This window comes from Protomyctophum bolini (assembly GCF_963924005.1).
Source record: "Protomyctophum bolini genome assembly, chromosome: 6".
Taxonomy (NCBI): Eukaryota; Metazoa; Chordata; class Actinopteri; order Myctophiformes; family Myctophidae; genus Protomyctophum; species Protomyctophum bolini.
This window is the reverse complement of record NC_137867.1, coordinates 25,622,312-25,646,699: the sequence shown is the minus strand read 5'-3', so window position 1 is coordinate 25,646,699 and position 24,388 is coordinate 25,622,312. Positions and strand designations below refer to the sequence as shown.

The following is a 24,388-nucleotide window of genomic DNA, read 5'->3' as shown; positions in this document are numbered from 1 at the left end:
TTTGTTGATCGGAATCCTCCCAGGGCTTTTATTTCTTTGTCTCTCTCTCTCAAATCTCTTCACATTGTGAACTTGTGAATGGGGGCGCTCACAAGTTCAACTCACATTTTCTCTATCCACACTTTTCCTGGGCTGTGTGTGCTCCAGTTCCTGTTGATTTCATTGGATATCATTGGTCATCTGACCAGTTTCATTGGCTTTCATTGGATCAAATCGAAAGGAACTGGAGCACACAGCCCAGGAAAAGTGTGGATAAGGATCATTGGTCAGGATGTACATTGAATGTAAGTGTTTGGATCCCACTGACCAATATTGGATTGATTCAGCATTCACCACCCAGGCACTGCATAAAAAAAGCAGTCCCTAAAATCTCAGTGTCTGGACCAAGAAGGGCACTTGCAAGGCCACATTGAGACCAGCAATCACTTTGAACAAGCTAGTATGGAGTTCAGTGACTGAGATTGGACTAATGTGCACCAGTTAATATCAAGAACTGGTTTATATGAGAGGGAAGTGGATTATGCCCTACTGCCCTTCCAGAGTGTATTTATTTGCATACTTCATAACCAAGATTTAAAGGTCAACACATCAGAGTGCGGACTACTCTGAGGGCAGACAGAAACATAAGGGTAAGACCTGTCCTCTCAATGTTATTGTTTAATTTGTCTGGCGTTCTTAACTTGAAGAGGCTGTTATTGATGTCCTTTATAGGCTACTCATGGTTAAAAACGCTCCCAGAACACACTATGTATGTATTTGTGTACTATAGATTCTTTACTTCATTTGAATACTGTAACACATGCTTGCTGATGAAATCCACTAGAGGGAGCTGCAACACTTTGTAAACAATACAGGCAGTACCTGTGCAACTCTAGGATAAGAATGCAGGCCATTATTATGATTGGGGGTGTTTAAAGGTAGCTGACTCTTTCTCAGGTATGTTTCTCAGAAGTGTATGGACTCACCATTCAGCCATTTTACCACTGACCTCACTGACCACTAGTGAGGTAGGGTTTCCAAATTCTCACCTCCTCAATTACCACAATACCTTTTGTTATAGGCTACGGGTCCGGGATGCATTTGGAGAATGGATTTGGCAACAAATAAAAGATGATATAAATGGAAAAATAGTTTTTTTTTACTGCGCAGTGTATCGCTCTGCCAACACGTTAGAAAGCATAGCGTCTTACACGTGTAATATGAAGTCATTATAATTCGGTGCAGGTTTTCATCTGGACTTGGAGGCCCTGTCTGGACTGCTGCCAAACCCCAACCTTTATGTTCCACATCAGACCACGTTACATGGATAGAGGAGGGGGGTTGGAATGTATTTTGCCCTGTGTGATGTGATTGTTTGCAGAGAAATGGCTTGACCTTGCCCTCCATTGCCACACACACACACACACACACACACACACACACACACACACAGACACACACACACACACACACACACACACTCCCTCTCCCTCTGGTCAGCCTAGGTGTGTGAGACAGGCCTGCTGAGTGCAGGAGGTCTGGGACCCCTTCATCACTTCCTCCAGACAGAGAACAGAGGAACTAGTCAGCTGAACCCAAAATGGGACAATAATGAGCAGCCCAGCCACAGCCACCTCGTTTCAAATATTATTAGATCTCTTCTGCTGCACTTTTCCAATGCCATTCTCCCTATACAGGATATATATATATATATATATATATATATATATATATATATATATCAATGAATGGCATTGGAAAGGTGCAGGGGGGAGAGGGAAAGTTATTATTGATGCCAATGCCAACTGTTCAAGTCAAGACCAGTTCTGCGTTAAGTTCTTCAGATCTAACTTCAAAAGGAATGAGGGACACTTTCTCACAGCGATAAAAATTGGCTTGAGTGGGTGTCATAGGATAGGCTATATTTTCCTAACGTTGTCTCGTTTTGGAATTGAACGTTTTAATATATTTGAACTTTGAAGTAACGGTACAATTAACATCAAGATGAAACATATAGATGAACGTATATCTGCATATTTGCTGTAGGGTCCGGACCGTCCGGTGTAGGCTATCTCAGGGCTATAGACTGGCTGGATGTGTAACCGCAAGGTTTGCCAGTTCGAACCCGGGCTCCCCCTGACTGAGTCCCCCCATGCAGAGTTAGTGTCGAAGTGTCCTTGAGCAAGACACTGAACCAGAAATTGCTCCTGATGTGCTGGTTGGTGCCTTGCATGGTTTCCGCCGACATCGGTCTATGACTATGTGTTTGAATGGGTGAATGTAATGCACAATCTATAAAGCTCCTTGGATAAAGGCGCCATAAATGCACCATTTATACCATTTATCCGTTACATTTAAGCATAGCCATATAGCAAGGCCTATTTGCCTTTTCTTCTTTCTCAACGTGTCCTGGAAAGGAAAGCCATTTTGCAACATCTCAATCAATATATTATAGTATACAAATAAATGTGTTGATAGCATATAAGCGTATCATTTTGTTTTATGGTGAACAACAAGGGAGTATAAGGCACATACATTGCCGATGGGTTTGTTCTCAGATTGCCTTAATTGTAAATAGGCTACTTGTTGCTTCCTCAGATGTGCAGGCTATATTGTCATCTGGCAACAAATTCTAAAATCGATAGCTTTCCTTATAGCTTATTTTTTGGGGGGTAAAAGGGGACTATTTGTCACGTGGTTCATTCATCAACAAAAAATAATGTATGCAAATATTTGGCAGTTTGATCATTTAAGTTTTAAATAAGATATTAAGGCGTTATTCGATAGGCTACAATGTTCATGTTTTAACGCTAACATTTGGAATTGAAAGTTTTCCATATGTTTGTTTGGCACTATATAGCTCAACACTGTTTATGTTAGGCTACTAGGCTATATGTCATTTACTTCGGAACAAGTTATCACAGTCACAATAGGTCGTGTTCGTGTTGTATCAGACGGGTTTTGTACCAGATGATCACTTTTAATTATTCAAAATTATACTAACCTTATATGGGTGATTATACTACTGCCCTGTATAATAATAATATGCCTATACTGTAAATTAACACAAATTTGGCAGGCTACAATGCCTGTCGGATTAAAGCTATATTGTGAAGAGTTTGCTCCATTGCATGATTTAGGCCTATGTTTATGAAATGTCTTTGCATGCAACATTTTTGTTCTTTTTAAAGTATACAAAAATATAGTATCCGAAATACTTATTCAAGTATAGTTATTCAACTATAATTTGGTATTACATTAGATGTGCCCAAAACTAAAGGTATATCGCGATATACCAGTATAGGCATGTATACTGCATATATCACAAAGGATGCAGTAGACCACATGATATGACATGGCCCTAAAAATATATACCGGTATATCATAAGGCCTGTCAGCTCAAAACCACAATGCAATACTTTGTTTTCAAGAGTGTTGCACAAGTACAGTAGGCCTATAGCATTACAAAGTTATACAAAAACGAATTCCATTTCCCCCCTCTATTTTCCATTACTTAATGCCATGGCGCCGCTATTCCAACGCCCCTTGGTACATTTTTTAACTATTTTCAGCAATGGGATACATATAGCCTAGACAAGTTTATAAAATGTGAATAGTCGTAACGTTATATGCCTATACATTTACTTTTGATCAAATAAAGAATCACTGTGGGTATAAGTGAGACATTTTTCCCATTCAGGGACACAGGAGTGACAACTTATAGATAGCCTCTCCTCAATAAATATTTATATATTTTTGTTGTACGTGGTTTACGCTTTAAAGTTATACACTTATTTAGTTTGTTGTATGCCTTTGTAACAGTTTATGTAAAATATTTTCATTTTGTTAAAACGTGGACGGTGGCTGAGAAAAATCGTAAGGTGCAGCCAATTCAAATAAGTGCATGTGCACACTATAGAGATTTGTTTTCTCTTCGTGATGTTTACCAAAAAAGTTCAAAACTAATCGATACGCGGAGAAAGGCTGTGAGAGAAAAATGTCACACATTGCTCCGACCCCTTGTGCATGTTGTCATGTTAAACCATTTGTTTTATTAAGGTCAACCCTTTGTTTTATTAAGGTCATTACCGATTGTGTAATGTGAACGGTATAGGCATATAGGCCAGGCCTATTAGGCCTACATGGTTAAATGTAGAATAAAAAGTAGCCTATATATGCATAATATTATGTCCGGGTTTGGTTTGACGAAGAATAGCTCAAATCATTCAGGGCTTCAATTTGCCCATTAAATAAATTAACAGACAAAATAAATGTAGTCCGTATTAAATATGATTACAAGCTGGATTACAATCATCCATATCTTTATTATTAGTTGTTTCTTTGCTTTTTTATATAAGTATAGGCCTAGCTTGGGCGGGTATAGCTTAAAACAATATTCATAGGCTTTTCGTTTGTACTGAAATAGGCTGACATGGTTCTTTTTAGACATCCAAGAGCGCGTTTGAAATTTATATAAAAACTAATTGTTTCTCTCTCTCTCTCTCTCTCTCTCTCTCTCTCTCTCTCTCTCTCTCTCTCTCTCTCTCTCTCTCTCTCTCTCTTTCATAGGCTATAGCGCGCATAACCACACACCTTGGTTTACAGAGCAGAATTGAATATGAAAGAAATAGTCGTGCTGTGGATGAATCTTATAGGTCAGGTCACGTGCAGACACTGAAGCGTAGGGTACCGAAGGCTATAGTGGTTCTCACAGACAGCGGCATGCATGCATGATGCAGCATCACTGTAACCTCAGCGCCTGTTGTTACCAACCCAGTGATTTGCGTGAGAACCTGTTAATGGGCTGTGGATCAGAATCAGATAGCCTTTATATATACGTGAAGGTCTGACAGAGACCACCATAATCCTTTAAACAATTAAGGTAAGTGCTTCAAATGTTTATTGTTGATTAAAATACTATAGCCTACAAGAAATTGGGGAAAACTTGCGCGCCTAAGCCTATACGCACGACAACTGTCAGAATTCTATTTACCGGTCCTGTATGCAGGTTAGATATGCACGTGAATTTATATTGTGTTTCAATACGGTATAGGCTATTATAGTGTTTTTAAGTGTTCATGGAAATGCTATTGAAATTGACCTTCCACAATCCAGAACTCCTATATGGCTGCGGCTATAGGATATGCCAAAATGAAAGCGTTTGTCGAACTTGTGCTATATAGAAATGATGCATGCGAACGGAAGATATATTTATAGCTGCTGAGTGCTGAATGAATCTGCATGCAGAAATCGGTGGGGGGGGGGGGCAACCGTACGGCAGCGCGTTTAAGTCCTAATGACCCCTTCAACTTTCAACTCCAGTTGACTGCACGCGGCCGGGTTATTATCTGGATGTAGAGTAGAGTAATCCCGTCAAAGCGATGCACGCGCGCTCTGCGCTCACATCAACATGGTGCCCCAACATAACCTAAGTGGTTGTGTGTGTGTGTGTGTGTGTGTGTGTGTGTGTGTGTGTGTGTGTGTGTGTGTGTGTGTGCGTGCGTGCGTGCTGTGTGTGTGTGTGTGTGTGTGTGTGTGTGTGTGTGTGCGCGCGCGCGCACGCGCGCTTACAATAACCTTACAATAACCTATGGTGGTCACATGAGATTATAACGGGCATTCATTCTGTGTTGTGTAAATGGGTGGAATTTGGAATGCCTCGCACGACAATCGACTCAACTCCCCATCGCTTCGATTTCGCGCGCGCGTGTATTTGCGCGCGAGCGTCCCCTTCCCTTCTGTGTGATTGGCCAAATGGCCAACATCCCAGTTATCATTTGGTTCCAGAGATACGACTGTCCTGTGTAGACCTATAAGGAGAGAGAGAGAGAGAGAGAGAGAGAGAGAGAGAGAGAGAGAGAGAGAGAGAGAGAGAGAGAGAGAGAGAGAGAGAGAGAGAGAAAGAGGGAGGGGTGTATTTCACGGGGAAGTAGCAATTGACTTCCATTCTTAATAAAGGATTTGATGAGTGCAGTGGAGTTCAGATTAGGACTGGCGCTGAGTCTGCGAAGATAAAGAATGGGCTGAAATAAATGACCAAAAAGCTGATTGATGTGCAATAATCTAGGGCTACTATTAGCCTGAAGCTTCGCAACGCACCAGGAGGGGAGGGTGTAAGGGCGCGAGCACACGAGCCGGACAACAAACAGATAAACAAACCGTTGACATTCACCAACGGATAGAGAGCGTGGCATGTTCTGAAAGAAAACTGGATGAATTGGAGTTTTTTTTAAATACATCTTTAAGAGCGGATATTAAAAGCACCCATTCGCCCTATTGAGCGCACACACTCACCGGAGGATGACCGTGCCATCTCCAGGGAGAACAGAACGTGTTTGAGGTAAAGGCCTGCGGTGACAAGAGACGACCGACCCCGAACAAATATGCAGCACAAGGAGAACAGCATTGAATGACTGCGTTCCCAAGGATGTTTCCAATTTAAGAGCAAATACAAATGATCAGAATAAGTCAACCGTGGACACAAAAACTGCGGAGCATGTATGATATGAATAACCTATAGCCTACTGTCTGAAATAACAAACATGTATATAGGTCGTATGTATCTCATATAAAATATAACCTAAAAAGTTAAAAATATAACACTGATCACAGAGAATTAAACATGGTCATACCCTAATAAAATAATGTTATTGTTAGCCTGTTCTATTATTTTGTATTAGATCAATATATATATATAACTTGGGGCGTTGTTTATCACTGAAAGTGGACATTCACTTTCAGCACCGCACATCATCACTTGATATGGGCCTACAATATACAATTATAATTATAGCTTAAACTTTACATCTTTTGTTCCTGTTTATAGAGCCTTTATAGCTGAGTTATGATATTTATAACCCTGCAGGTCACCCAAACTGAAATCGGGCCTCAAAATGGATGTCCTGACTCCTGGCCGATCTATAGGCTACGATTAATGTTCCAGCGAACGTGGGAGAATACAGATAGGTCCTCGTGACAACCTATAGGCTATTCAATTCCAGCAATCTATTGCCCTGTAAAATAACTTTTAGCTTACTTTGTATACTGTGTTTGTGTGTGTGTGTGTGTGTGTGTGTGTGTGTGTGTGTGTGTGTGTGTGTGTGTGTGTGTGTGTGTGTGTGTGTGTGTGTGTGTGTGTGTGTGTGTGTGTGTGTGTGTGTGTGTGTGTGTGTGTGTTTGTGTGTGTGTGTGTGTGTGTGTGTGCGCGCGCGCTCATATTACAGCCTGTGTCAGTGCGCCATGGCTAACGGCGGGGATCCATTCGGCCTTCCAGAGCGCCCGGACACCGACTGCATGGATTCACCAAAGGAAAAGAAACCAGAGAACCCCAGCAAGGCCTTGAGCTCACCAGCATCACCACCGACCAACCAGGTATACGAATAATATAGGCTATAGGTATTTGGCCACCCTGAACAACACGTTTTCCAAGAGTACTTCGCTATATGCTATTCATAATTCACTCATTTTCCTGGGGACCCCCATGAACCCCCTCAAGGACCCCGGGGGTCACTGGACCCTACTTTGAGAACCACTCCCTGAAGACTATATTTTCTCCCACTATAGCTATAGTATATAGTCTATAATTTCACACTCAACACTCGCATATTTAATTCTAATTGTCATTCACGTGAAGAAACTTTCCGTATTTTTTATTTTAAAAATGTATTTAAATTTGATTTATCTTTATAGAATAGCCTGCATGCATATCACCCATGTATAATATCTAAATTTAGGAAGAACTGATATAATTTGGTGCCTATATTTACAGGGAATGGAAGGAATCAAAGTTTTCCTTCATGAAAAGGAACTTTGGACGAAGTTTGACGAAGTCGGAACTGAAATGATCATCACCAAGGCTGGAAGGTATATCATTTATTGATGATACAAATAGACTATAATTTGATCACTATTCGGGTTAATTTATAGCCTAATACATTATCTTCGCATTGGTCTTTGAATGTATATATATTTATTCATGCTTAATTAATTCGCAATTTGCCATGATCCCCCATAGGCGGATGTTCCCAGGCTACAAGGTGAAGGTCACGGGTCTCAACGCAAAAACCAAGTACATTCTCCTCATGGACATTGTACCTAGCGACGACCACCGCTACAAATTTGGAGATAATAAATGGTTAGTATATACCAGTATCTTTGACTGACAATAATTATAGCTATTATAGGCCTGTGTCAAACATGGCAAATTAAATAACCGCTCTTTAGAGCCAAAATGTTAAATTGCATGGAGAAAATCATCCGGGTCAAATAGGTTAGGCCTATATTTAAACAAGTTACACTGTTTTCTGTTATCTCTCTGTTTATTATTATTATTTCATCTGATTTGCTCTCTAGCCTATTGCAGTTCAAGTTTAATAGGCTAGCCTGTTTCCCTTCTGCCCGCGAGTTCACCCTCAGCGTAGCGCAAGGCAAGGGTTCACGAGGCGGACAGATGCAACCAAACCATCTCATTCAAGTGTGCGTTAAATCTGAAAGGAATCCATTCCTCAGTCACATGCACCGAGATTAATCGACCGAGTTTCCACTGTGGGTCGCGGACTCGCACACTAATCGGCGAGGAGCTTTATGAAATTGTTGTTGACAGACATAGTCCCATCACTCCCATGTTAAAGCGTAATTTCTGTGCTCAAACGTTTTGACAGAAACCCAAGTCACTGCGTAATTTTAAATGGCTATAATTTCTATTTCTGATGGAGCTCTGACATTAATTGGTTGGTAGCATGCTATATGCGCAGACGATTAAATAAGACCCATGGCTTGACAGTACAGGCCTATGGCTAATGCTTTTGGTTATGCTTTGTTTGATGCCAGTCAAAGTCAGTGGGAATCGGATCCACTCGACATGTAGGACACCATTTTTAACACTCCTCTGAGTTGTGCCCGCACTTGCCACTTCATAATACAATATATATATATAGTTCCTGCAGTGCCTGTGCGTTTATTATGCCACCGGCCACCCACCGTTATATTGGGCCGTGGCTCTGCATTATTCTTCGAGACTGGCTGTTATAACAATTTAGAGAGTTATTTTGATGGGTGCTGTTCAGATGGGCCGAATGGCCGATACAGTCTCACGGCCAGATGTATTTCTCTGCTAAACTATAGTCCTACAGTGAAACATGCTTTATGAAGCAGTCTAATTATTCTGCCGCCGGCGGCCTTCTGCTTGAGCATCGCTGGAGTTTAGTGCACTAGTATTCTATTCTGGGTCAGTCTAGGCCAGGGACTACTGAGACACAGTTTCCGCTGTGTTGCATTTGTGGCCATAGGTCGATATCGGGAAAGGCAGAGCCTGCGATGCCTGGAAGGCTATACGTCCACCCAGACTCTCCCGCTACAGGGACGCACTGGAGCCGCCAGCTCGTCTCTTTCCAGAAGCTCAAACTCACCAACAACCACTTGGACCCATTCGGACACGTGAGTTTTCTTGCTATTAATTGACTACAGATTAATTGTGAATATATAGGCCTATAAACACATGGGCTATAGGCCGCCAAATGCAGGAACGGACCGTTGAAAATTCACAAAATGTTGCTTTTTGGATGTGCAGCTTAACACAATATTGAGATAAAACAAAAAATATTTGATAGATGGTAGGCTAATACACATTTGTAGGCCTAGCCTATGTAGTAAATCATCATGTTTATGAAAAGGGCCAGAAGGCTCTAGTAAATAGCCAAATTAGATTTCCAATAAACAATCTTGCATGACTTTTTACATAATTTCAGGGACATGATAGTGCTACTGCAGACCAGTTTAAATTAAGTAGAATTTCTTTCACTTTTGCATTCAGCTGGCAGCACAAATGAGCACATGTACACACTCTCATCTCGTGAACACATCGAGGAACATATAACTCACAAAACATCACAACACAGCGCAAATCAGCATGAGCAGTGTTGTCACATGCAGCTGATAAGACTATATAACTATAGCCTAACTTTACATGGTGGTAAGAGTGGAGAAGGAAGGACCATAGGGCTGTCAGTCAGTATCTTTATTCATTATTATTCCTTCATTATTTACAGCAATGATTCTTAAAGTGGTGTCCAGGGACGGAGCGCGCAGTCCTTCAGGGGATTGTTATAGACTATCAGTTGAACCACTTTAACATCATCGGTTTATCTGATATTTTACATTTTGAATATATTTTATGTTTTACATTTGAACAACACGTTCTTGTCCTATATAGCACATTTTCAGATCGGGGTCCGTGGCCGATATTTAAAGAAGTAGTGCCAAACAGCCGCAGGCACAATCGGTGATGACTGAAGTGGGAACTTTACGCAGCCAGAGCGCATGATGTATTTAGATTATATTGCAAGAAAGAAAGAAACTTCTTTAAACGCCGATTGGTGACTTTACCATAAATAATGAGTATAGGCCTATGATATTTGGAAACATGTGATTGAGCCAGCACCTGTATCAACGCGTGCGCGCGCGTCTCACACACACACACACACACACACACACACTTAAAGCCACGTGGTAATATACATGGTAGGCTATACGCATGGCTCTCTGTATTCCTTCCTATACTTTAAATGAATAATTTTCTTCGACAGATTATACTTAGCTCCATGCATAAGTACCAGCCGAGGCTCCACATCGTCAAAGCGGACGAGAACAACGGGTTTGGTTCGAAAAACACCGCTTTCTGCACCCATGTGTTCCCAGAGTCTGCGTTCATCGCTGTAACGTCCTATCAGAACCACAAGGTAGGCCTGTTAACCGGTTACTTAACTTTCGGGTGATGTGCTTCATTTATATTGTAGGCTTAGGCTACATGAACGCGATGCATTAGCATTAACATTGGCAAACCGAAACTATATAGGCTACTGAAGTGTAGACATTTTTTTGTGTTTTAGCTTATAGATCCACTTTGTCTTAGTTCCAATCGCATAATTGTTAATGGAAATTTGTAAAGGCCCTTGAGTGGAAAACAAAGTGCGTGGGTCTTGCTCGTTCACTCTCTCTTTCACATACACGCGCGCTTTACTTTTGTTTGTAGCTATTATGTATCCAGAAAGTCAATTTGCATCTTCATATAGTTTATCTTCTTGCTCAGTATTTGTAAACATGGACAAAAATAAAGCATGAAGTGCATGTGTGTGTCATGTGTGTGTGTGTGTGCGTGTGTGTGTGTGTGTGTGTGTGTGAGTGAGTGAGTGAGTGTGTGTGTGTGTGTGTGTGTGTGTGTGTGTGCGCGCGCGTGTGCGTGCGTGCGGGTGTGTGTGTGTGTGTGTGTGTGTGTGTGTGTGTGTGTGTGTGTCTGTGTGTGCGTGTGCGTGTGTGTTGTGATCTGTGACTGTGATGATGTTACTGTCACGCTCACGATGTGTTTCCCTCACTTGATCGTCTTTAATTAAAGTTAGGACCTTTCAGTATGGAAAGTTTCTTAAAACAATTTGACATAATTTAAAAGCCAATATGTTTTCTGTAGTGTGGCCTACTGTATGTATATATATAGCCTTGGGCTATATAAACAAAAATGCATTCTGAAAATAGATACAAATATATAGCATCACTTTGAAGACCTATATTTCACCCAGAAAAAGACATACAAGACATACAAATTAATATTTGTAACAGGCAAATATTATAACTTATATTGTTTTGTTAATATATTTGTTTACGTTTAAGTTTCTGAGAATAATAATAATGATAATTATTCCTATTTGTTGTATATATTTATAATATGAATAAGAATCACACTACATAATTAAGCATAGGCCTATACATTTGGTGAACACTAACATTTTAGGCTATAACAAAATATTTTGTGATTTCTTAGATTTTAAATGCAATTTGGTTATTTCATGATAAAAAAAAACATTGTTTTGTAACCCTGTATCAGTGACAGAAACGACAACGTTGAGCTGGTATAGTTCAGAGCTTATCAGCATCATCATTGCGACGAGGTGTGTTTAGACCAAAGCTTGATAAATTGTCACGCCAAATCTCAGATGTACCCACATGCTCCGATGATGGACGTGGTCTTGCACCAAACAGAATCCATCACAACACCAGAGTTTCCCTATATGACATCACTGAGAATAGCCTTTAGACTTAACATCAAAGCCTCCAACTTGGGATCACTAAAAGCTTTGGCCCGAAATCCTTAAACCTGGCGACTGTTTGGGTAAACAGTTTATTCTGTGTCAGCTGGTGAGAACATTGTCCGCTCCGTTAGGGCGTTAGGGGCTGAGGAATGTTCATGGAGGACCAGAACTACTGTAGGGCTGCCTTCAACGCCTCATCTCGCAGTGCCTCTTACTGTGTAGTAAACCACTGGCTTAAAAGTCTGTGCAGATAATAAACAAGTGTGTGTGTGTGTGAGTGTGTGTGTGTGTGTGTGTGTGTGTGTGTGTGTGTGTGTGTGTGTGTGTGTGTGTGTGTGTGTGTGTGTGTGCGTGTGTGCGAGCGAGTGTGCGTGCATGTGTGTGTGTGTGTGTGTGTGTGTGTGTGTGTGTGTGTGTGTGCATGTGTGAGCGTGCATGCGTGCGTGTGTCTTTATGTTCAGTATATGGGTGTTTGCTATAATGTGGGTTTGCTTCGTCAAGAGTTTTTCTGTGGCTGAGCTGAGTGTGCATCCATCTGTGTGTCTGTTCTAATGTCTATTGTATTTTGTCCTACGCAGATTACGCAGCTGAAGATAGAAAATAATCCTTTCGCCAAGGGCTTCCGTGGCAGTGATGATATGGAACTGCATCGCATGGCCAAGATACAAGGGTGAGCGTGTGTGTGTGTGTGTGTGTGCGTGTGTGTGTGTGTGTGTGTGTGTGTGTGTGTGCGTGTGTGTGTGTGTGTGTGTGTGTGTGTGTGTGTGTGTGTGTGTGTGTGTGTGTGTGTGTGTGTGTGTGTGTGTGTGTGTGTGTGTGTGTGTGTGTGATTGTGCATATACATGCACACACATACCATAAACGTACATGTGTGTTTGGAAAATGTATAAAGATTTTACATTCATTTCGCTTTCATTTGCTCGTCTTTTCTCTTTTGCTCTCTTTCTTACTTTCCGACCTTTTTTTTGCCTGTCTTTCTCATTCCATCCCCCTCTCACTGGGGGGAGGATTGTTATGATAGAATGCATATGGTATTCCAAACTCCCTCCCTGTTCGTCGCCATAAGACATGAGTGTGTGTGAACTGAGCCAAGAAGTATACAGAGAATTCAGTTGTTGTCACCTGAAGGCTGATGTTTTGCATGGTTATGGTACCTGTTTTGCAACTGTGAACAACTCCTTAAATCTGTACAACACCCAACATGTGGCCATAATATTGCAAAATCCCGAGTGTTCATTTAACTCATGGGAGTGTAAAACATACAGGTCCACTCTCAGTTACATTAACACATATAGGGCGGTAAATCCCATGGTGTCTTTGCCGTTTCTACAAAATACAGTATACAAGGGTGAATAGCTGGATTATTTGCACACTTGTGCCTGATCAGCTTATGGCTCCACGTAGCATCTCTTTCTCGTGTAGGCCTGAACTCCATCGATGTACATTTCAGCAAGCCAATGGCAGAGGGTGTTAGCCTACTTGGGGAGGTCAAAACAATGGCAAGGAAAAGAGTCGGTAGGTTAGCGGTGGGGTGGGTTTGTGGGGTTGTGGCTCCTGTGTTATCCATGGTGTTATCGTTCTGCTGTGGTTGTTGAAGGGGGAGCGAGAGTAGGAGAGGAGCAGAGCGGAGTGTAGTCTATCTGAAGTGACATACGGCTGCTTATTTTTAGCGTGCCGCATTATCTCACAACATGGCTGCAAGTGTTCGTGAGTGTTTGCGTGCGTGTGTGTCACTAGCAGAACCAACCGACAGAAAGATGTGGCCCACTGTCCCTACATACCACAGAGTTCACCTAGAGGGCAGTATGCACAGAGAGAGGGAGAGAATGTTAAAGAGAGATAGGCGGAAAATAAATAATTATTTATAGAGATTAGCATAAATGAGATGGAAGGAAAAAAACAAGCTCCTTTTTCAAGGATTTTATTTTTACTTAAAAAATATAGCGATCGATCTACAAGCTCACAGCGTGTCACTGCAACGTTGTCAGTTTGTATATAATTTTGCTAAACACATTCCATTTACAGTTGGCCATACCCATGTTGTCCTTTGCTATTTAATTTTATTTTTACTTGTCTAGTATGTTGAAATTATATGAATGTATTCATTATAAATAAAACAATTCTGTATGTCTCTGCAACTCTCAAATTGGATGATTTGAGGCATTTTGTTCCAAAAATGTGTTTTGCAAAAATCCACCTGTTGGTGGCGCTATAACAGGCCAATGTGAAAAGAGTGGGATATATTCCTCAGCTTAGTAGGAAAGTCTGTGAAAGATTTCACGTAAATTGCATGCTGCGTTCATGATTTGAGGGTTTTTTGTTGCAAAATTTGAAAGACAATGTTAGGATTAGGATGGAATATGAAATATCGGACAGATCCGTCTTGAACACATGACTATAGAGATAGTGTGTAACGATTTGCGAGATTTTGGACAGAATCTAAAAAAATGTTTTTCAAGTCGGCCTCCTGGTGGTGCTATAACAGGCCGTTCTGGAAGATTTGGGGCAGAGGTTCATGTTGGCATCCAGGGAGTGTGTGAAAAATTTGGCATGGACCGGGTTAACATTGGAGACAATAAGCTCTCAAGCTGCTTTGTGTTTTATCCTTTTGACATATCGTATTATACATGTGCCAGTATATACTGTATGTTAGTATACCGGTATTCATTTTTGTCAATAAACAAATCAAACAATCAATCAATCAATCAATCAATCAATCAATCAATCATTGTACGATATAGTTCAGTATATAGGGCATAAGAGGTAATGACTTTCAGGTCATTACAGTGGCAGCAAACCCCAACTCAAAACATGACATGGCCAATATCTACAATTGCTGTAATAGTCGACTTACATCTCTCTTTCTCTCATCTACATTTTTCAGTAAAGACTATCCAGTGGTCCCTCGCAGCACAGCCCGCCAGAGAGTGTGTTCTAGTGGGAGTCCCTTTGCTAGTGACGGTGGGGTTCTGGGAGGTTCCCCCGAGGCCATCCGATCTCCATACCCCTGTGACGTAGGCCTGAGCAGCGGTAGCAGTCCTCCAGCAGCCTCCTATGGCCAAACCCACCCTCCCCTGCAGCACCACCCACAGACGCAGGTCTACCACTACACCAAGAGGAAAGGTACAGTGAAACTGCTGACAAGCTTTACAGTGCATTGACCATATTCACATTATTATGGCCAATATAAAAGCATTCTTTACAGTATTAAAAAAGGATGATTTCTATACATTAGAGGGAAAAAAATTGTAATTTACAACATACAGCAGGTCATTGTCTCCACCAGGCCGAAGGCATGGGGAGAGAGTATGTTTTGCACTCCGTCCGTGTGTCTGTCCGTGTGTGTCCGTCCGTCTGTTACCAGCTAATCCCCGGCACCGAACCCGGTCAATGCCAAATTTTACACACTCCCTAGACGCCAACGATGAACCGCTGCCCCAAATTTTCCAGAACGGCCTGTTATAGCGCCACCAGGAGGCTGACTTTTGTAAAACACATTTTCACATTTTTGGATATCACGCCTCCAGATTCTGACCAAAAATAAACACAGTATTTCTATAGTCATGTGTTCAAGACGGATCTGTCCGATATTTCATATTCCATCCTAATTGGCTAACATGGGCTTTCAAAATTTGCAGGATTGGCCCGTTTTGAACAAAATGCCCCAAATCATGAACGCAGATCGTGAAATCTTTCCTACTAGGCTCAGGAATATATCCCACCCTTTTGACATTGGCCTGTTATAGCGCCACCGACAGGTCGATTTTTGCAAAACACATTTTTGGAATGAAATGCCTCAAATCATCCAATTGCCATCCAATTACCACGTAAGAAGAAATGGCACCCTTTTCACATTAGCCTATTATAGCACCACCAGGAGGCCACAAACTGACCTGCCCTTTTGGAGACCTGGGCACACACACCCCAGTCATGTTGTGATCACCCAGTTATTATGGTTGTGTCCCTTTTATGCCATGTGGAGTTCTTTATCAGGCACGCCCAAATCTATCTATCTGTCTGTCTGTCTGTCTGTCTGTCTGTCTGTCTGTCTGTCTGTCTGTCTGTCTGTCTGTCTGTCTGTCTGTCTGTCTGTCTGTCTGTCTGTCTGTCTGTCTGTCTGTCTGTCTGTCTGTCTGTCTGTGTCTCTCTCTCTCTCTCTCTCTCTCTCTCTCTCTCTCTCTCTCTCTCTCTCTCTCTCTCTCTCTCTCACACACTCTCTCTCACTTTCTCTCTTTCTCTCAGTAGTGGAAGAGAGCTGTCCCTCAGTAGACCACCCACATCAGTACAAGAAGCCATTCGTTGATGGCTCACCAAACGAGGGAGAGTCTTACTACCACCCCTCATCCTACCGTCCTCCCCCTCCGCCTGGCTTGCCCAATAATCCTCCCCTGGGTCTCACTGACTCCCCCTACAGCTCAGACATGGGACAGCGTCAGGCGTGTATGTTTGCTGGCTCCGAACCCAGACTGGAGGATCTCAGCTGCACTTCATGGTCTTACACATGTCCCTTGCCCGCTGCCATGACTCCTATCGAACCCTACCCACCATACGCCCCTCATCCCCCCTTCAGCTCCAGCCCGCAGGGCTCTAGGCTCAGTGCCATGGCCCACCAGGGCTCTCCTCCACTTGGGGAGCCGCTGCCTCATGACCCCTACCAGACACAAAGCTCCGGACCTCCATCTCAGACCCACCAGAACATCCACAGCAGACAGCTCAGCCCTCCGCTCAGAGAGTATCCCCGCTACACCCCCAACCTGTCCCCTCCTCTCTACCACACACTAGACACACACACTCCCATCAGGGGAGGCGTCCCAGAGTGGAGCTTAGCATCCTAATCGGACCAGACCAATATTGGACACCTGCATTTCCAGCACCCTTGCTGCTGTTATGACAGAAGATGCTGCACCACACTGGGATTGAATACGATATTAATTTTGTAACATAATTGTGAAAAGTGTGGTATTGTGCCATGTGAAGAGGATGCATTTGCCAGTTGTGTTGCGTCTCCAATCGTGCTGGATGGAACCATGGATTGCTACAGATAATTTGCTCCTTTTTTACTTGGATATACAATCTGATGTACAGTATGTTCCACAAAACAACAAACAGAGGTGTGTGGTCCATTAGGTTTCCTTCCATACCCAGACTGACTGATGGCGTTCAATATTTGCACTTTGAGACCTGTCAGGCTTTAACATCAAAGGTGCTGCTTTCCTGTCTCACTCATTCACAGGTCTCAGCATTGTGAAGGACGTCTACTGTGACCCACCATCTGACAAGCAGTAACTTTTACTGACTGAACAACATTTTAACAGTAGAGCCTGAGGCAGACATTTCTTATTTTATTTAGAGGTGCAAAACACAGCTCCTTGCTAAGTCTCTTTTTGTGTGTGTGTGTGTGTGTGTGTGTGTGTGTGTGTGTGTGTGTGTGTGTGTGTGTGTGTGTGTGTGTGTGTGTGCGTGCGTGCGTGCGTGCGTGCGTGCGTGCGTGCGTGCGTGCGTGCGTGCGTGCGGGTAGCCCGTGTCAACTTAGCTCAAGACTGCTATGAGCTAATTCCCAATTAAACAGGCAGTAGTGGCTGCAGGCATTGCAACACAGAGATAAACAGTTTGTTTAGATCACACTACAGGCTGAGTGACCTGTACACACACAGTTATCACTGCATTCTGGGTAGGACAGCTCAGAGTCAGCATCACACAGCTGTCACTGTCCTCTCAGTCACCCCAATCTGACTAATCAGCACTCTGTTTTTCCTAGCCAACCAATCACCTGGCACCACTCTTTTATCCCTGGTTGATCTGCGTTCTTTTTGTAGGTTAGCCCATTTTGACTTCTTAGTGAATGGTGTGAGAGGATTGCTCAGAAAACATGCCAAACAGGGTAGTCACATAAATGTGATAACTATGATGAACCAACTAATTGTCTTTGTTTTCTTTTTATCCAATCCTGGTATTACAAATATTTGTTTTTAATATACCATCTATTTTATTTTTAGGTGTTTACCATTACCTCCTTTACCTCTACAGAAAGCTATTTCTACACCGCAAAAGAGTATACCATGCTGAGAAGTAGTTACCGTACTTAATGTTTTTATGATCCTATTTTTGCCCAGGTGTTTTATATGCAGCAACATGTGAAAAGGCCTTCTTGCTGTCAGCCATTACTGTTATTAGTACAAAGAACAAAGAAGTCATTCCTCATCATTCCTTTGTGTGAGTGTGCGTGTGTGCGTGCGTGCTTGCGTGTGTGTGTGTGCGTGTGTGTGTGTGTGTGTGTGCGTGTGTGAGAGAAAGATTATGCTGTGTGTGTGTGTGTGTGTGTGTGTGTGTGTGTGTGTGCGCATGCCTGTGTGTGGTGCGTGCGTGCGTGTGTGTGGTGCGTGCGTGACAGTGCGCATGAGAGAGCGCGAGAGAGTGCTCTATTGTTTTAGGAAATGTTCGTGTTTGTATGTGTTTGTATGATATTTTGCTCATATAGTACTGCTCATATAGTATTTATTATTCTAGATTTGTAAAAACTAGTTTGTTGTAAAATTGTGAATGAGACAGTACTGTTTGAAGTTGTTTGTTTCTCATAAACGGATTCTGATTTCACCTCCCTATTGTGGGGACAAATGGTTGTGATAAACAAAGTCATTGATTCTTCCTATGACAATAAAAGACAGATTTATATATAGAAATGGATTCAATTTTAATGCATTTTGAATCGCTGCAGCGTCTATATTTGTTACTGAGTAATGCAACCTTCCCATGTGGTTATTTAAAGGACCATGTCACAAGTGCCAGATCGTAAGTGGTGTACAGTTTATCAGTGTCAATGTAGATACCAGTACAAATGACCTGTCAGAATAATTTCCACCTCTACAAAGAAAAAATAAGGACATTGAATAAAGACACACAACTTATTTGTAGATAATTTGGACACACACGCACGCACACACACACACACACACACACACACACACACACACACACACACACACACACACGCGCACGCACGCACGCACGCACGCACGCACGCACGCACGCACGCACGCACGCACGCACGCACACACACACACACACACACACACACACACACACACACACACACACACACACACACACACACACACACACACACACACACACACACACACACACACACACACACACACACACATGGAGTGGGGTCCTGGGCTAGTGTGCATGCCCCCCTTGCAGTGAGTGATATTTGTTTTCCTTGGAAAACAACTGAAGATAAAACCGATATCGCTCCCAGTGGAGTGGGGTTCAGGACTAGTGTGCATGCCCCCCTCCCAGAGGAGTAGGGTGCTGGGTGTGCATGCCCCCCCCCCCCCCTCCCAGTGGAGTGGGGTCCTGTGTGTATACCTTGTCCGCCTCCTCTTATCTCTGACAGGTTGTTTGGCATCTCCAGTCTCCACCAGCTGGACCCACTCACTGACAACCTGTTGCCCAGAAATGGGAGGGGTTGGATGGGTTTGGGGATACAGCAGGGTGGGGTGTGCTGGTGGTCCGCCTGCCTGCTGTCTTAGCTTTAACACAACCTCTCACTTCTCCCCTCCAACACAGTCAAATCCTCTGTGTTCATTTTATTCTCAAGAGTGTAAAATGGAACCAAATGCACGCGCACACACATGCATGCACACATTCTCAGTCAATATATCTGGTGTTTCTGTTTGTGGCATTAACCTCTCCCTCCTTACACCTGCTCAAGGCTCACACACGCCTGCTTTTACAGAAAAAGTAAAAGTCACTCTACCACACATTTGTTTGGTAGAGTTTGTAATGAAACTTATTGTGCATGCTGGTGCTGGATTAAGTAATGCCCAAATTGTAAATTGTAATTATTAGTATTATTTAGAATGTAGTTACCAATTGTCTTGATTTTGGTTTGGTTATGCTTCAGGTATTAAAAATCTCTCTCTCTCTCTCTCTCTCTCTCTCTCTCTCTCTCTCTCGCTCTCTCTCTCTCTCTGTGTCTCTCTCTGTGTCTCTCTCTCTTCCCCCTCTCTTCCACTCTCCCTCTCTCTCTCTCACGCACCGTAGGGTTAGAGGTTAAGCAGGCAGCTCTTCAGAGGGTCTGTTCCTCCTTAACCCTTTGTCTCCAGACAAACAGAGTGCTGAGAGGGGTGAGGGGGGGTCCAGGAGGCCTCTAACTGTGGAGAAGATGGATCACATCATTGCATGTTTGGATGTACAGATATATACAGTACAGTAACGGTGCTTTGCAGAGACTGGATAGGATAGGTATAAAAATTAAGCTTTTAGTAAAGTGGTAAGTAAACACACTGCAAGTGTGAGCGTATACGTACAGTGTGTATATATATCTGTGTGTGTGTGTGTGTGTGTGTGTGTGTGTGTGTGTGTGCGTGTGTGTGTGTGTGTGTGTGTGTGTGTGTGTGTGTGTGTGTGTGTGTGTGTGCGTGCGTGCATGCAGATGTGCGAACATGTCGGTCTATGTGGAAAAGCTTAATTCATCAGCAGAGGACTTTCTCAGACACACTGGTCTGACAGTAAATTGATGACCCTCTGTGATCAAAGAGCCTAAGTGGTGCTTATCATTATCTGTCCACTGGAGACCTACATCTCTCCCACCCCCCTTTCGCCCCCATCCCCCTTGTCTCCCCCTTCCTCTCTCCATATTCTCATTTTCTCATCCCTTTCAAATTTACTTACTGTCGCTGTTTTCGAACGCAGACTGACAGAGGACAAACAGACAGACTGTTATGTTGAGTGTTTAGGACTGCATATACACAAGTGGTTGAAAAATACAGAATGACATTTTTAAATGTCAATTATTTGGCCTGGAGACCTACATTTCCATAGCGGGGCTTAACTGTGAATGTCTAATACGCAACCTTTATTTAAACCAAAAAGGTTTGTGTTTTTCGGCACAATATTTTATATTGTTGGTGTTGTAAAGCCAACGTCAGACGGTGCCAATAATTCAAAGCTGATTTGATTTGAATATAAACTGCAGCATATAATGGCTTGAATATATAAATGTGTAGTTTGGACCCACATCTCTTGCAACGACATTGAAAGGCATTTGTTTTATGTTCTAACATTAATGACGTCATTTTTTGTAGAATAAGTGGTCTGAGATGGAGTGTAATTGGTAAAGCTGATTATGTTTTCTCTCCAGTGGTCTGATTGCGCTCTCGTCTCATTGGTGGTGGTGGCAACAGGGTTCTCTGTATAATACAACACTGATACAAACCATCTGATCATATTGGAGTGCCACAGAGACACACACGAAAAAGATAGGCAACTTTCATACACTTCCATTCTATTCCATTTTATATAATTAAAAGTAGGGACATATATAAAGGACAGCCTCAGATATCGACGTTGTCAACCTAGACAACAATATCAGTTGCAATTAGTTTGACTTAAAATGAGAAATAGTTGAGATGAAGAAGTGGAGGAAATTGCTAGTTGTTCATAGTGTGTTGAGTGACTGCACTTGGCAGAATTCAAATACATATAGCATTCAAAACCAACTATACATAACATATTTATTGTTTATGGGCATGCCGAATGTATAGGTACTGTTTTTCACATTAGATATGAATTCATATAATTATAACATTAAAATCAGTAAGAATAGCAATGAGAAGGTTCTGAATATTAGCAGTAAACCCAAATGGTGGAACAAAGTTGGTTGGCAGGGAGAGCTTATTTGAATGGTATTGTCCATTCCATGCATGCTAGCTTTAATTTAAAAGCCACAATAATGGTGATTCTATTAAGCACTGTATAGTAACGAGACCCAGACCCAAGCTAATTTCCTCCAAATGAGAGTTTATGGCTGAGATAGCCACCAAATCACTGGAGTAGATCTTAATATGAGCATAAGGGCTGTCAAGGATAAGAGGGTATTATGCGTGTGTGTGTGTGTGTGTGTGTGTGTGTGTGTGTGTGTGTGTGTGTGTGTGTGTGTGTGTGTGCGCGCGTGCGTGCTCGCATGCATGCGTGGGTGAGGGTGTGCTCGAGTTGTTCTGTGTGCTGCATACAAAAGACAAAGGCTGGGGTCAGAGTTCAAACTAACAGCAGACCGGGCAGTCCAGGGTCAGACGACTCAGACTATAACTTGATCAGTGAAGGCTGTTTATCTGGCGCCCCTGTAACACTGGAGTACTCCCACACCACAACCTCTGTATACCACTAGAGTACCCCTGTACCAGTGGTGTGGGACCTATGCTCCCACACCACTAGTACCCCTGTACCACTAGCGTACCCCTGTACCACTGGAGTAGGCCTTACTCCAACACCCCTAGTACCCCTGTACCACTGGAGTAGGCCTTACTCCCACACCACTAGAGTCTAGTACCCCTGTACCACTAGAGTATCCCTGTACCACTGGAGTAGGCCTTACTCCAACACCCCTAGTACCCCTGTACCACTAGAGTAGGCCTTACTCCAACACCCCTAGTACCCCTGTACCACTAGAGTAGGCCTTACTCCAACACCCCTAGTACCCCTGTACCACTAGAGTACCGCTGTTCCACTGGAGTAGGCCTTACTCCCACACCACTAGTATCCCTGTGCCACTAGAGTACCCCTGGAGTAGACCTATGCTCCCACACCACTAGTACCCCTGTATACCACTAGAGCAGTGGTTCTCAACGTTTTTTGGCTGGGGACCCCCGGAAATGCTTTGGCCATGTTACAGTGTGTTAGCACAAGTGCTAATTTTCACCACCTGTACACAGGAGACTTTTTTTATAATATACAGTAAAGGTCCCTGCACAGTCACAGAGCACGTTTTTCAGATTTTTTGCAGCGTTTCTCCGTCGGTTTTCTGAAAAACGCGTCCAGTGTGCAAGCACCTTAACACTTTAGTTTAAAAAACCCAATCAAGTACAAAAAAGTTATACATACTAATAATATTAGTCAAAATTACATTAACCTACAATACAAAAGTAAACATGGAAGTTGGAAGTCTATCAACCAGTCCAGAGAACAATTAAGGTGAAACATGACCATGTAAACATTTAAAAACCAATTTGATAGTAGAAAAAACCACAACATTTTCAAACCTTGCCAACAGGCATGTGCAGAGGGCCTTTGATTGGACTGATTGAGACTGCATTACAGGCACCTGCGCTGTTAATTATAATTTAGTAGGTTCACCTTGCTCTGCAGAGAGAGTTCAGTTTGTGTTTGACAGAGCTCCGATTATGTAAGTGTATTTTGTGCATGTTATCACAGTACATAGGCTTACATGTAACAGTTTGATGGTCAACCTAAGTTTGCTGTTACTATTTATTGTTTGTTTGATAACTTTGTGACACTATGGATGTTTAGACAGACAATTGTTATGGATGTTTCTGTAATGTTTAGAAATGTATATTTTGCCTATGAAAGTGACTTGGATGTTCTGTATAACCAGAGATTGTACTGATGATTATTTTCTATGTCTTTTGTTTATGCACAGACCACACACACATTTGTTTGCTACCTAATAGAAGTAAAGCAAGCTACAGCGTACCTAAGGGCCGATTCATACTCCTATTTTACCGCTGTTTCGGCGCTGTAGTGCCGAAATGATTTCGGCTCGTCAGAAATTTTCAGTAGCACCGAAGAGCCGACTTTAGGACGGTACCCGCCCCCGAACCTCAAATGACGTCAAATTGTAGGCTCTACAGCGCCGAACCGACTTTTATTCGGCTCTAATCTCCTAGGAGTATGAATCGGCCCTAATCTGAGTTCCCAGAAGTTTTATTTTTCGCCACTAGGCGGGCGAGAAAAAAGGAACTTCTGGGAAAAAAGGAACGTATCCCTGTGAGGGAAGTACGTTGCGCTCAGAATCTGAGCGGACACTCCCCTTTCCGGTCTGAAGCACTGTGCATACCATGAAAATAGTCCGAAGGGAATCCAATTCCAAATTGAATTGTAGTAGGCCACCACCGCTCAAGGAGCAATTGTTTCCCTTCCGTCTTATTTAGATGTAGCGCCCACTCCATGTGGAACCATAGAGTATTAAAAGGATAGAGACTAAACTAGCGCGAAGCTCCGCCCCCTCCGCTATTCATGTCAGTGGAAGTTGCTCAGTGGCGTTTTGAAGCACCCGGAAGGCTGCCGGAAGTACCGTCTTTTCGCTGATTCAGCATTTCACTTCCGCATTTGGACACCAAATTTTGGTGTCCAAATGCGGAAGTGCACCCAGAGTGCACCTGGGCTTTACATTGGGCGCTCGGTTGCACGGGGTTTCCTCGTCAAGAATCCACGGGTCCGCCTGCAGTCCTTCCTCTTACCACTAGGGACCAGCGCTTCAACATTGGAGTGCCTAGCTGGCCCCTTGTGTGGAACCCGCCCCTGTC

At 42.8% G+C, this 24,388-nt stretch overlaps 1 protein-coding gene across 1 annotated transcript; it reads left to right on the top strand.

The window, feature by feature from the left end:
• Window positions 1-7,218: 7,218 nt before the first annotated feature.
• On the top strand, window positions 7,219-16,894 carry tbx5b (T-box transcription factor 5b; the record flags this gene model as incomplete). The annotated part of the gene is made up of 8 exons (XM_080765332.1): window positions 7,219-7,350; window positions 7,748-7,842; window positions 7,994-8,113; window positions 9,267-9,414; window positions 10,563-10,715; window positions 12,638-12,729; window positions 14,944-15,182; window positions 16,305-16,894. The coding sequence occupies 8 exons, from the start codon at window positions 7,219-7,221 to the stop codon at window positions 16,892-16,894; spliced, it is 1,569 nt and encodes a 522-aa protein (XP_080621458.1).
• Between the last annotated feature and the right edge of the window lie 7,494 nt (window positions 16,895-24,388).